The 14,428-nt window shown below is 38.9% G+C and overlaps 1 protein-coding gene across 3 annotated transcripts in view; it reads left to right on the top strand.

Moving 5' to 3' along the window:
- ETV6 (ETS variant transcription factor 6) overlaps positions 1-14,428 on the top strand; it is a 322,433-nt gene that overhangs the window by 36,448 nt on the left and 271,557 nt on the right. Inside the window, exon 2 of one of the 3 annotated variants that reach the window (XM_072653929.1) lies at positions 10,866-10,986. The exons of the other annotated variants lie outside the window; for them this stretch is intronic. Coding sequence (XP_072510030.1) covers positions 10,945-10,986 — 42 coding nt within the window. The 5' untranslated portion in view covers positions 10,866-10,944. The remainder of the gene's footprint in view (positions 1-10,865; positions 10,987-14,428) is intronic. 3 annotated transcript variants of the gene reach the window in all.

The following is a 14,428-nucleotide window of genomic DNA, read 5'->3' as shown; positions in this document are numbered from 1 at the left end:
TTGCATTATCTTCCCTTCCCTAAACCTGCTGCTCCTCTAAATTTCATTTTTTCCCTTTTGAGAGCATCGCCATCTTGCCAGTCACCTGGTTCATAACTTGGAGATTATCCTTGTCTCCTTACTCTCATTTCCCCCCTCCCCCTCATCATTTGGGTAGATATTGGATCAGTCTTATTGGTCCTTCTACAACCTCTCTCCTACCCATCCCCTTCTGGACTTTTGAAATAGTCCTTTAATTGGTTTCCCTGCTTCTAGACTCCTCCCTTTCCAATCAGTCCCCTGCACAGCTGCCAAGATAATCTTACTGAGGTCTGGGTCTGACCACACTCCACTGTTCATGAGGCTTCAGTGGTTCCCAATTTATTTTATGATAAAATAAAAACTCCTCAGCTTGGCATTTAAAGCCCTGCCCCATTGGGCTCCAGCCTGCATTTCCAGGCTTATTTCATACTATTCCCTTTCATGTACTTTACATTGTAAGCTCCTGGAGGAAAGACTTCCCTCTTTGTTTTTGTGTTTTCTTTCCCAGCACATGCTTTGCACAAAGTAGCTATTTAATGAATGCTAATTGAATTGAATTATTGGTGGCAGAACTGTACAGGTAATCTCCACATATAATTTGCTGGAAAAAAGTTTCTTATAATATCATATCATAAATATGAGTTCAGGGACAGCTAGGTGATGGAAGTAGATTGTGTAAGGAGCTTGAAGTTCAAATTTGGCCTCAGACACTTAATAGTAGTGTGGGACCCTGGACAAGTCACTTAACCCTGTTTACCTCAGTTTGTTTATCTGTAAAATGAGCTGGAGAAGGAAATGACAAACCAGTCTAGTATCATTGCCAAAAAAAACCCAAATAGGGGCACAGAGAGTTGGTCACGACCAAACCTGACTGAATAATAACAAATATGAATGCTAGGAGAGATCTTAGCAAATCCATATTTATATAAGGTAAGTTAGAGAGTTATTGTGAAATCATTTCATGAACGGAAGGGGTAATATATCGTAGAGCAAAGAAGACCTAACTGAAAGTCAGAAAGTCTGTGCTGCTACTACCACTCATTATCTGTGTGACTTTGGGCCAGACATATAACTTCTGTGGGTCTCAGTTTTCTGATTTGTGAAACAGGGATACTTTCTCACAAGATTATTCAATAGAAAGAGCTTTATAAACTATAAAGATCTGTACATGTGTAAGCTATCATGTCTTTAAATGACAAGTTCCTGTCTTGAATTCAGATTGAATTTCTATAAATTAAATTTTAAGTACCATGATTACTTGAAATGCCACCCCACTTTACTGCATTCCTGATGCTGAAACTATCCCCCTTAAAACACAGGGTCTGGGTGGGTAGATGGTTTGTGTTTTTTTCTGTCCCTAAAATTGTGAAAAATACAAGCAAAAGTATGCACATTAGCATAATTATCTTTTGTGAAGTACAAGCAGTATTTGACTGTAAATGCTAGAATCAGTGACCCAAACATGAGACAACTTCTGTTGTCTCTAGGATCCGGGATCAAGATCTGGGACCCTTATTGGTATTATGAAAAAATAATTTTTCTTTCAGTTGTTTGGGAATGGAACTATCCTTTATAAAATTGTTTTTATGGAGAAATATGTTCTGAACTCTACATCTGAAGGGAACATTTACTGTGGTCATGTCAGGAACAACAGCCTCTGATATTTTACTTAACAGATTTGTAGTTTCATAGATTGTTAGACTGAGAAGGGACCTTGGGAGAAAATCTCATTTAACCACCTTATTTTGCAGATGAGGAAACACAGGTGTCAAATGACTTATTCAAGGTCACAAAGCAGCCTGACTCCTAATCCAATCCTCTGAATACTTAAAAATGTCTCTTTTCAGGCAGACTCTCTCTATACTCTCTTTTGCCAGTCAGACCATTATAGAATCCATGGCAGTTAAGCAATAAATAATCCATGAATTTGAATGGGAAGTTCCTCTATAGCCAGCTGTCCAATGTTTTGAAGGACAGTTTTTAGTCAGAGGAGTTAATACTTAGCTACTAAAGGCACTGAGTTGTGGACTTTTTAGGTACTTTCTTCATCTTCTGTGATCCTTGAGGGCTGAAAAGGAGGGGGGTTGGTGAGACCCCTACAAAGACGCCAGGGCAGGCTGCCTGGAAGGAATTTGTGGACTTAAGCATTGTTGAGGTCAAGGTAAAAATTTATTACTCTTTTCAGTAGGCAAGAGTTCTTAGGGAAACTGCAACGTTAGAGGGGTACAGGTAAAATTTATATAGGATATTCTATATGAAACACATGCCAAATATGCTAACTAGGTGTTTTGGGGTGGGATTAGGGAATGGTTAGTTCTTAAAGGAACATGCAGTTTTGGTATCTACTGTGCAGGTATTTTACCCAGAATTATCGGGAAATAGCCTAAGGCTCCATGGAGGTGTGGTTTTAGGCCTGAAACAGCAGTCAGGATTGACTCAGGAATAACAGGCTGCTCTTGTCAGTGTTTTGTTAGGCAAGATTAACATAAGGGAGTATATGTATGTCTAAGTCTAGGATACGAATGGTTGGTCAGTGAGTAGTAAATGTCATTAAGACCCAGTGCACAGCCACTTCAGTTAGTACACAGATGGTTCAGACTACTAAGTTCTATAGGTACAGCTGACTGCTGTATCAGGAAGGGAGATAATGGTTGTTGCTGGGACAGGCTGTGTCCTTGAGCTGGGGAGAAACTGCCTGGGATAATGTTTTGAGGCTAGGAAGAAATGAGATTTTTAAAGAGAAATGTGATTTTAAAATTGGGGCTCAAACACATGTACTCAAGCACCCCATCACTTGGTTAGGGTTGGAAGGTCTAATAATATGTAAATCAGTTAGTAAATATTTATTAAGCACCACTGTGTGCCAGGCATACTTTTTTCCACTGAACATATAAAGGCAACAGTCTCTCCCTGCCCTCAAGGATCTCCCAGTCCAATTGGGAAGACAACATGCAAGCAACTATATAAATAACCAGCTACATACAGAATTAACTGGAGATTATCAACAGAGGCAAGGCATTAGCTTTAAGAGAGAGTGTTTTTGTAGAATATGGGATTTTATCTGAGATTTGAAGGAAGCTAGGAGGTAGAGATGAGAAAGGAGAGATCCTGGCATGGAGTGTCTAGTTGGAGGCTCATTAAGGTTGCCAAGTATCACTGGAGAGAAGAGTTTATTTATGGGAGGGGTAAGGAGTGAGACAGCAAGCAGTAAGAAGACTGGAAAAGTAGGAGGGAGCATGTTTGCATTTCTTCCGGATAAAAATTGCAAGGACACTTAAGCCTCCTGCTTGAGGGCATAATCAGATCACCAGCTGAGATCAGGAAGATATATACTATCATGTTGCACAATTGCCTCACCAGGTATGTTGCTTTCTTTAAACATGTACCTCCTCCTCTTCTCCCTCTCCCCTAACCATTGTTAACCACCTTTAGAAACAGGCTGTTCAAGGTCTCCCGCCAGCCTACTTCATTTGGTAGATTCCAAGGTTTGTGGGACTCCAGCTTCCATCCCCTTTCTCTCCAGGCCATCATTCCCCAGTTTATATTATTTTCCAGGTATATTTTCAATGCTCTGCCCATAGATACCTTGCAAAGTTTTTTTGTTTTTGTTTTTTTGTGTAGCTTTTTTCTTTTTCCTCTACAGGATATCTTAAAACATGGACTAAGGAAATATACAATTTCATTTTTAAAAAATCAGCTGAAAGTCCTTAGTTTCTTCCATATCTTGTCCCCATTTCTGAAATTCATTTCAGTATCTTAGATCTACTGATAAATTCATTGTGATAGGCATGCATCATGCTCCTTTTCAGAACCTCACAGAAGTTTTATTATGGTAAAACTCTTTTATAGGAAGACCTGTGATTGTCTCAATTTGACTTCTCTGCCTGGGTGTTAAGGAATAGGGATGGGAATTATTTTACCTTTTTTCCTAAATAGAGAAAATAAAACAAAAGCCTGACTAGGCCACCTCTTGCTCAGTAGAATAATTCCTGCCAATTCCTAGGCTTCTCCCCACCCCTTCCTATCTCCTATGGTGCAGCATTTCCTTGTCTCTCTATTATTAGCTTACTTAGTTTTACTACAACTCTCTCTTGCTAACTCTTCCTCCTTGTTTCTCTTTTATCCACCACTGTAATGTTATTTTGGAGGGTAACCTTTCTTTTTATGATTCAGTGCAATTCTTCTTTTTATTCGTTAAAGTAAAATCCCAACCAGTTTCTCCTTCATTTCAACTTGCTCATATTCTAAAAATAAAAATCACCACCTACCAGCCCTTGAGGGCTGGCATGTTAAACTTTGAAGCAGGACATGCTAAAATAAGTTCCTCTTAAATAAGTCTGCTGGATTCACAAGGATTCCTGTTTTGTCTTTCACCTTTAACTGCCATTTTTTTTTTTAATCTCATGTTCTTTGCCCTTCTATTCATTCCTCATCCTTTCTTTAGTTGCTTCCTCTCCCAAAGTGACTTCTTGGAAGATTTATTCTTACCTCTTGGTTTCTGTCATTTTATCTTTCGTACAAAATCACAAAATTTGAGAGTGGGAAGAGATCTCAGGACCCATGTAGTCCAACCTATACTTAAAAAGAGTCCCCACTAACACATAACTGAGAGATAATTATTCAACTCTTCTTGAAGACTCCAAAAGGGACAGCCCTCTTACTTTGGAGGCAGTCCATTCTACTTTCTGGCACCTTGAATTCTGGAAATTTTTTCCTGACATCAAGCCTGAAGTTGCCTCTGAAACTCCTGCCCCTTGTTCTTGATTCTCTCTCAGAAGCTATATCAGAGACTCTTCCTCTCTACAGGCAGCTCAAGATAGGATGCTGGTGTCTCATGAAGCGATCCACTAAAACCTCAAAATTGTTTTCAGATTTCTAACCATGTATCCCCATCATCACCTTGCATGTGATTTTTTTTTTTTGGAGTCCAAATATAGGACTTTACATTTGTCTTCACTGAATTTGATGTTATTAGATTAAGCCTAATATTTTATACAATCAAGATCTTGGTATCTGCTGTGTTATACCTCCCACTTTTGTACCATCTGCAAATCTGATGACTTCTAAGTCTTTATCCAAGTCATTCATAAAAACTAAGGAGTGCAGGGCCAAGTACAGATCTTTGGAGCATTCCATTGGAGGCCTCTTGCCAATGTGACCTTGAAATATTAATTACTATGAGTCTGATTATTTATTCAGTTCCAAAGCGGTTGAATTGTATTATGATTTAGTCTACTGCTCCTTTCCACAGGAATAATATGAGGCATTTTATCAAATGCATTGCCAAAGTCAAGGTACTCTCTATCTTCCACAGTCACCTGATGGGCTTGCTTAAGATTCCATCAGAAAAGGAAATAAAGTTAGTTTAGCACGAGCTATTCTTGATGTACCCATAGTGGCTCTTTGAAATCACTTTTTCCCTTTCTGTGTGTTAACTATCTTTTCAGCATTGATGCCAAAGGTGATGTAGTTGACAGAACGCTGGACCTGGAGTCAGGAAGATCTGAACTCAGATCTAGTATCAGACACTTGGTCGCTATGTGACTCCGGGCAAGTCATTTAAGCCCTGTCTGCCTCCATTTCCTCACCTGTAAAATGGAAAATAATAGCACTTGACTCCCAGGGTTGTTGTGAGGATGATGGTGATGGTGGTGGTGATGATGGTGGTGTTCTAGAATTCTCCCAGAAATCAAAAACAAGCTTATTGATCTATATACTGCAGGCTGAATTCTCTTACCTTTTTGAAAATTAAGACATTTGCTCTTCTCCAGTCCCTCTCCTGTTCTCCAAAGTACTTGAAATATCCCTAACAGCTTAGTGATCACATCTGCCCAGGTTTTTCAGAACCTGAGAATCTAGTTCACCTGGGCGGGCTAACTTGAGTTCATTAAAGGCAGCTTGACACTCCCTTAGTATTTCTCCAGTTCTCTTTGGTATCAACTCCCAGTTAGCCATTTTTGTTTGGTCATTTTCAGCACAAAGTCCATACATTCCCTTTGCAGAGAAAATAGGAGTGAATTAAGAGTTGAACAGCTCTGCCTTTTCCTGAAATCACTTCATAGATGTTCTCTCACTTAAACTTTGTCACTGTCCCATTCACCCCCAACAGCGTTTCTGCCTCTTTATCTTTCTCATTGCCACAATATTGTTTGAAAACAAATCTTTTTATTGTCTTAGTTTCCCTGCACCAATCCATTCCTATCACCATTTCTGTAGGACTCTAGTAGGCTTTTACATTCACTCTGTGTTATCTGCCTTTACTTTCATCTTTTAAAAATCTGAGTTGTTTGGTGATTGCACATCCATCTTCACCACAACTCCAGTTTCTCCTCTTTGTTGAAATGTTTCCCTACGTACCAATGGAATTTCATTCTTGAGAGCCTTTGCCATCCTGTCCTTCCTCTGGAGAATTTTAGTCCAAGAGATCCTACCTATTCTTCCTCTGAACTCTTTAAAATCTATTTTTCCCAAAATCTAGAGTGGCCATACCAAACTTTTCTCTCCTCTGCCCAAACCTCCTCCCCTACCTACTGCCAATGTTATCATCATTTCTATGCCAACTACCATTTCCTCCTGTTCACGTGAATCAGATTCATATTGAATTTCTTCCCTTTGGCTTTCCCACCTTTTGAAGAACAAAAAGTCATGATTAAGGCACATTCAAGCAGTTGATGGGCCGCTCTGCTCTTGGCACAGTAAGAACTCTCATCAGATGCTGGGAGAACTGAATTCTCCCATTGCTATTATATCATGCCTCTCCCATGCCAGATTTGTAATCTATTTCCTGAACCATTTGTCTCTTTCTTCTTTGTGTTCACATGGTCTATGGTATACTCTGATGACAAGATCAGTCCTTTTGTCCCCCATCACATGGATACTCTCCCCCATACTCTTGTGAGTTTTAGTTCTTGGATTTCCTATGCCTTCTAAATATACAATTCCCCCTCTCCCCCTATTTACCTATCCTGTTTCTTTTGAATTAAGTATGCCCATACAGAACCATATTCCAGTCACGGTTTTCATTTCACCAAGTCTGAAGTGATACCTATGAGGTCAGATTTCCCTCTTTGTAGTAGGACCGCTAGTGCCTTTCATTTGGTGCCTTCACTTTGGACATTTGTGTATAGGCATTTGAGGTCACAGGTTTTATTACAGGTCTCCTTCTTTCTAATTCTTTTATTTTTTATACTTCCCTTCTTAAGTTTTTTTCATTTCAGGAAGGGGAGATGATGATTCTTCTAATTATGTTAAAAAGAATTACCTACTGTAAATTAAAATAATTTACATGAAATGGGCATACTCAATATCTAGTAAGAACAGCAGTAGTCTGTAATGTAATCCTTATATAGAGCATGTCATCTCACCCTCCTTTCCTTGCCTACCCCCTTCCAAAACATAAACAAACACCAACACCAGCCCTTGTCGACACTTGGTAAACTTTTGTTCCAAAACCCTAGTAAGTTACATATCACTAATTCCTAACTTGTAGTTGCTGATTTTATAGAATGGTTTGATGTTTACACAGCTCTTTACATAGATGATCTCATTTGGTGTGTATGGCAACCCTGTGAAGTGTGTAAATTCATTTCAACAGGCATGTATTAAGCATCTTGCCTTGTGCATTGTGCTGGGTGTTGGGGGGGAAGAGGACAAAAGTGGCAACTGTTGTTGCAACTGTCTCTGGGTAAAAGCAAATCAAATCAGGCTCACTGAGGTCCTGTTACTTGCCAGGGCTAGCAGTCATGGAAAAGATGGCAGCTCAAGTTTTCTGATTCCCAAATCATGCTTTTGCCGCCATATGCAACTCTTCCAGTGGTATATTTGATTCTTACCAGGACTGAGTGTGAGAAGTTTGTGCTTATGGAGAACATAAAAGTGACCTTGTCCTGGACATCATTGAAGAGGATCACCTTGGGAGTGTCACAATAGTATTCTGTTCATAGTGATTCCACTTAAGGTTTCTTTGGGAACATTAAATCTAACTTGTTAATCTAAAGATTCTTAGTATCCCTGCTAAACAAACAATCAGGCTTAGGAGACGTGATACAAGACAGAAATTAAAGGATGAGTTTGTATCTGAGCCCCTCAACAGCCAGCAAAACTCCTCCCTTCTTCTTAAGGACATCAAGTTAACCTTTTTTGGAGGGGTGATGTCCTGGTCTCACATTGAACCTGTAAAAGCCACAAGTTTCATTAGGACGTGAGCTTCTTGAGAATGCTTAATTAACTCAGTGATTTGCACACACTTCCTAAATACTTTTTTCATTCATTCACAATCCAAGTGAAGGAATAGAGCAGATCACTCCTTGGTCGTGGCCCAAATGAGTCTGAGTGTTTGTGGCTTCTCCCATCTCCTCTGATGAGAGCTGTGAGTTCCCTTCCATTCTCTCCTGTGTCTCCCTTTGAAACACACGGGTGAGCAAGGGTACTCTCCAGGCTCACGTGTGTCTTGATGTCTCTGTCTGTCTCTTGAGGAGCACATCAAATGTTTACGGCCTGGATTTGTGTCTTTGCCTCTTTCACTGTCCCCACATTTGTCTCCTTTCTGGCATGTGTATCTGGATCTCCCTCATTGAGGCCAACCCCAAAATGTTATTAATGCTGTTGTATCCTCATTGCTGGTACCAAATTAAGGCACTGTCTGTGGAGCAGTTGGGACCCTAAATAAAGGACTATTCATCCCTTGTCCAAGGAATTTACGTAATTTTCAACATGCAGCAAAAGAAAAGAGAGCTGACCTGATTCCTGGACTGGTCACTCCAAAAATATAAATAACTAGGGGCAATGTAGAATGGACAGATGGAATTCTCTTTGGAGCTTTTCTTGATAAAAATACAGGGGCAGTTTGCCATTTCCTTCTCTAACTTATTTTATAGATGAGGACCTGAGGTAAAATTGGGTTAAGTGACTTGCCCAACTAGGAAGTGTCTGAGGCTGGATTTGAACTCATGAAGAGGAGTCTTCCTGACTCCAGTCTAGCACTCTATCCACTGTACCACCTAATTGCTTCTGAGACTTGGGCAGTACAAAAAATAAGACAGTGCTCCTATGGCTCAGGGAATTTCTGGCTTTAATTTGACTGACTTAAAAGAGAATTTCTTCCTCTACAGATTTTTAGGATCTTGACCAGGGATACATAATTCCATGAAAACTCACTAAGTTTACTTAAACTGTTCATGAAAAAACATTTTTTTCAAAGTACCCTTCCCTCTATAGTGTAGCAGTTATAACCCTTTAATATATGGGAACAGTCTTTATGATACATTATTACGTTATGTTGGCCTGTTTGGAATTGTGATTTTCCCCCCCATTAATTCCATTTTACATACATAAATCAAGCCATAAACGAATATAAATGTTTTGTGCTTGAGTAGTAAAAGTGTTTTTTTTTCTCCCTAAAAAAATGGATACTTTTTTCTAAGCCCTCACTCTGCTCTCTCATTTCCCTAAATTAGTGAGGTTTTATTAATCAAGGATATTTTTCATTCCTAATCTTTAGAAATCTGTCCCTTTCTGGAAAAGAATCTTTGTATGTTAGAAGATAGGTGGATTTGATTTATAACATCTCAAGACATTCTTTAGGATGGGAAGCAAAGAATATTGATTGTTTGAAGAAAACAAGGAGATTTAAGGAAGTAGATTCTAAGATCAGTTTGAACTGTGGCCAGGTACCAATCTCCTCTTGTAGCTTTTAAATAGTTTTGAGGAGGTAATACCAACATGTGGGAGGTTGAAGGACTTTGTTAAGTAGCCAAGTGGTTATACACTTGGGTACATTGTTTGGTCATATTTCATAACTCTCCTGAGAATGATTCTCTCGTCTATAAAATGGGGATAACATTTTGTGCTGTCTTTTAGGGTTCTTATAGGGGGAAAGTACTTTGTAAACTTTCAAGTGCTATGCAGAAGTCATCCAAAATGACATTTATGTGCTTTTAAAATTTTATTCCTAAAATCATTAAAATTTTTTTCTATGGGTTCTGACTATTATGGTTAAAAAACAAAGTTGGTTAAAACTACTGTGCTGAAATGGGTTTGGGCTAGGGAGACCAGTCCCAAAAGAGAGAAGAAAAACTAAGGATCAAGATATACATATTTTCCCTTAGGCCTAATGGTGCTCTTGGGAGTGGGGAGAGGGGAAGGAAGAACTCTCTTATGTAAAATCATTTTTTTTCCCCACTAAGAGATAGGACAGTTGCTCTTCTAAATCTTCCAACCTCAATTCTCTTAGCTGAATTCTGAGAGATAAAAGTGAGAGTTTCTTAAGGCATTTGATAAGATTTTATTTTACTCTCTCGAAATGTTAGAACATTTTTCCTCCCCTTTTGTGAACAAACTCTGGAGTTCTTTCCTATTGAAGGAGGAAATGAGAGTTTCCCATCCTGACTCAGAATCACCTAGAACATGTTCTGTTCTGCAAGAGAACTGAGTAGCTGTGTAACCTTGTACAGTGGCTTAATCTTTCTAGGCCTCAGTTTATTCTGTTGTACAATGGAAGGCGTTGAAGTGGATGATCCCTGAAGTCCTTTCCATTACTAATATTCTAGCTCCACATTATTTAATTATGTAGTTTTAGAGCTGATAGGCTGAGAGGGAGAACTTGTGCAAGTCAGCCTGTGTCCTTATCTGAAAAGAAAGGGTGTCAGACTAGATGACCTTAGATCTCTTCTCTCTTTGATATTCAGTGGTTCTTTCACTGTTCTATAGAAATGGCTATACATACAGAATTGTAAATATCTTGGGTTTCAAACTCATTTGTGCTTGAAAAATAGTTGGTGAAATTTACTTTATGAAAAATAATACTTTCATCATCTCCCACCCATTTCCCATCTTGTGTGCCCTAGGATTCATTTTTAGTCACAGAATCTGAAAATCAAAAAGGACCTGTTCAGCATACCCAACAAGTGATCATCTAGTCTTTGTATGAAGACCTGTAGTGAAGGACAGAAGCTACTATCTGACCAGGTAGACCATTCTTCTACTTCCTCAACTCTAAAGGTTTGGGAGTTTTTCCTTAAATCAAGGCTAAATCTGCTTCCTCCCAACTATAACTCTTAGTTCTGGTGGAATAAGTAATCATTTTTCCAGATGACAGCTCTTTAAATACTTGAAGAGATCATTTCCCCAATGAATCTTTTCTTCTCTGCATTAAACATGATGATGATCATAACGATGATAATAGCTGGCATTTATAGAATGCTTTAAGATTTGCAATGTTTGCAATATCTCATTTGAATAACTGATCAAACAAATACAGTTCCTTCAGCTGGTTGTGATATGGCAGGGTCATAAGACCCGTCACCATGCTAGAAGGCCTACTATAAACACTCTCAAATTTATTCTAGTTCTTCCAGACAATGGTGCCCAGAACTGAACAAAATATTCCATGCACCATCTGACAAGTATACAGAGACAATCACCTTCCTAGTGGTGGAAATGATGCTCTCCAAATGCAGTTGTTTTGACAGCCTTATTATGTTGTAGGTTTGTAGAGTGACATCCCCTTGAAACTCTGAAATTTTTTGATTGATTTTTAATTGTACCTCTTCCATCTTGGATCCATGAAGTTGATTTTTTTGGAACCCACGTTTAAGACTTTGTAATTATCTCTGTTGAATTTTATTTCTGCCATCCAGTAGGTTAACTATCCCTTCTAGCTTTGTCATCTGCAAGTCTGATAAACGTGCCAACTATACTGCCATTTGAATTGTAGAAACTGGAATTTTTGCTGTCAGGGATGATCCCTTTACATCCCCAGTACCTAGCTTAGCGCCTGGCACATAAGAGATACTTAATATATGTCTGTTAATTTGACAACACAGGACCAAGTATACATTCTTGGAGTAGTCCAACAGAGACATCCTTTAAGTAGACATCAAATCATTAATGATTATTTCTTGAGTCTAGTCATTCAGTCCCTAATTTTACTATTTTTTTGTATAGAATCTTTTTTTTATAAGGTAACATACTTGAAGCTAGAAGGGAACTTAGAAGCTATCTACTCTACCTCCTTCGTTTTATAGATAAGCATGTAAGAGCCAGAGAAATTAAATTATTTTTATCCAGGGTCATCACACAGGTAGTAAGGAGCAGAGGCGTAATTAGAACCAAAGTTCTTTGACTCCAAATCTTGCATATTTTTCATTCTTCCATGTTACTATGTTTCACTCTACCATATCCTCATATGGTATTGATTCTTAACCTTTTTTGTGTTATATGGGCCTTTGGCAGTCTGGTGAAGCCTATATGTAGACTCTTTTTCAGAATAATGTTTTTAAATACATAAAATAACATACATCAAATCACAAAAGAAACCAATTATATTAAAATACAATTAATGATAATAATAGTTCACAGACTCTAGGTTAAGAAACCCTATAAATCTATGGAAAGAAGTGAACATGAGTTTTTTATTTTTGCCATATACTTTCCAATTGGAAAGAACTAAATCCTCATTCAAAGTAAATCCCCTGAGACACTTAAATCGCAAATGCCTTAAACATTAGTATATGAAAATGCTTTTGTAGAATGTGTGCAAAGCATTTTATCCTCCAAATAAAATCTATCTGCTCCAACTTTGATTGTTCAAAGGCAGATGGTTGGCAATTGAAACAGAAAGGCAAGCTGGCAAAAGGAAAGATAAAACCACAAATATCTGTATGTGAAAGTGATGTACTCTCTTGCCAAACTCCTTCCTTACTTCGTTAACACAGCAGTGCAGCAATTAAGTAACATGGGAACTCAGACTCATGGCTAATACAATTGTCCTCAGCTAATGGAGTGAAACGACTCTTGCATATAAATACACCCTGCCTTTCTCTAAAATGCTTACTGAAAGAGGCTAAACTGGATCAGCCATATAAACTATAAACTGTCCAGGCCACAGCATGTATTCACCTCCCCGAGATCCTTTACCTCCACCATGTGGTTAATGGTACAGGTCACCAGTGTGAAAGCTTTGATATTATGAGGTTCTGTGACTGGGTTGTTAGGCCCTTAAAGAGCCAGAAAGGCTCAACCTTCCTGCTCAGCAGTCTTAAGCAGCCTTTTGGAAAGCAAATAACCTCTGGAGGGAAAGGAAAGGAAGTAGTGGTAGTCTTGAATGGTTCAAGGCACTGAAGTTAATATTAATGGGACACATTGGATGAGGCCTTGAGCCTCTGTAAGAAGGATGGTGAATGCTTTGTGATGAAAGTAATCCCTTCCTCTGCTTTAGTGATGGGAGAGCCTGCCAGGGTGTTAAAATTTGGCTGGGCCTCATTTACTAGTTTAGCAAGGAAGAAATGGGAGAGACATATCTTCAGCTGCCTGAGTTGAAGAATAGACTCGGCTTCATGGGCCACAGGGCAAAGTGGGATCTGATACCATTTAAGTGTAGTAATCAGGAAGTCCATGGGAGGGTGTCTATCCATATTGTACAAGGGGGTTTCTTCTGAGTTGGTGGAGTAGCCATTGAGGTGGGGATTTGGAAGAGTGGTAAGTGAGATGATTATGTTTTGCTAGAGGCAATTTCATGATGCCCATCAAGAATGAATTTGATGGTAAAAAGTAGAAGACAATCCACACTGCCAATGAAGTTAAGGTAGCTAGGTGGTACAGTGGATAGAGTATTAGAACTAGATTGAGAAAGACCTGACATCAGATCTAGCCTTACTAGCTGGGTAATTCTGGGTAAGTCATCCTCTATCAATCAGTCTCAGTTTCCCTTACCTGTAAAACTGAGGATAATAATAGCACCTGCCTCCCAGGGTTGTTGTGAAGATCAAATGAGATAATTGCAAAGTGTTTTGTAAAGCTTAAAGTACTGTATACGTGCTTGCTGTTTTTATTAGGAAAACATCTTAGCATAGGATATGTTCTTGGGAAGTTATAGTTAGGGCATTGAGTCTTCTCTTAAGCATTAGGTTGGTCAAACTAGGGTGGAGAACTGACGAGGCTTCTAGTCTGGGAGTGGATGAGCTCAGGCCATGTTGGGTCACTCTCTTTGGGTCTAATAGCCTGACATACCTGCTTGTAGGCAATTCTCTGAGGGGTCATGGAAGAATGCCAAGAGGCAGTGGTCCATTTTTTGACTCAGGGGTACTGATTTACTCTACAAATCACTGGTGTCATAGGAAGGATAACACGTTAGTTTTGCCCCAGAGTGGCTTCATCAGTGGCATAATAGATTCCCTGTGGATATAGGCAGCAATTTTATGTTTGAATATGACCTGCATTATTGAACTAGCAGGTGTATCTAAGAATTTCTGCCCTTCTAAAAGATACTGTTCCCATCTTCATGATATACTCCATTAGTATAAAGATAATTTAAATGCAAATGAAATATTAAAGTGGAACTGAGAAATATGTACTTTTCCTGGAAATGGCTAATGACAGAAGTCCCAAGAAAACCTTTTAGGGAGTCAGT

Source organism: Notamacropus eugenii, chromosome 3, assembly GCF_028372415.1.
Source record: "Notamacropus eugenii isolate mMacEug1 chromosome 3, mMacEug1.pri_v2, whole genome shotgun sequence".
Classification (NCBI taxonomy): Eukaryota; Metazoa; Chordata; class Mammalia; order Diprotodontia; family Macropodidae; genus Notamacropus; species Notamacropus eugenii.
The sequence above is the reverse complement of the archived record's forward strand: the minus strand, read 5'-3'. Positions and strand labels throughout refer to the sequence as shown.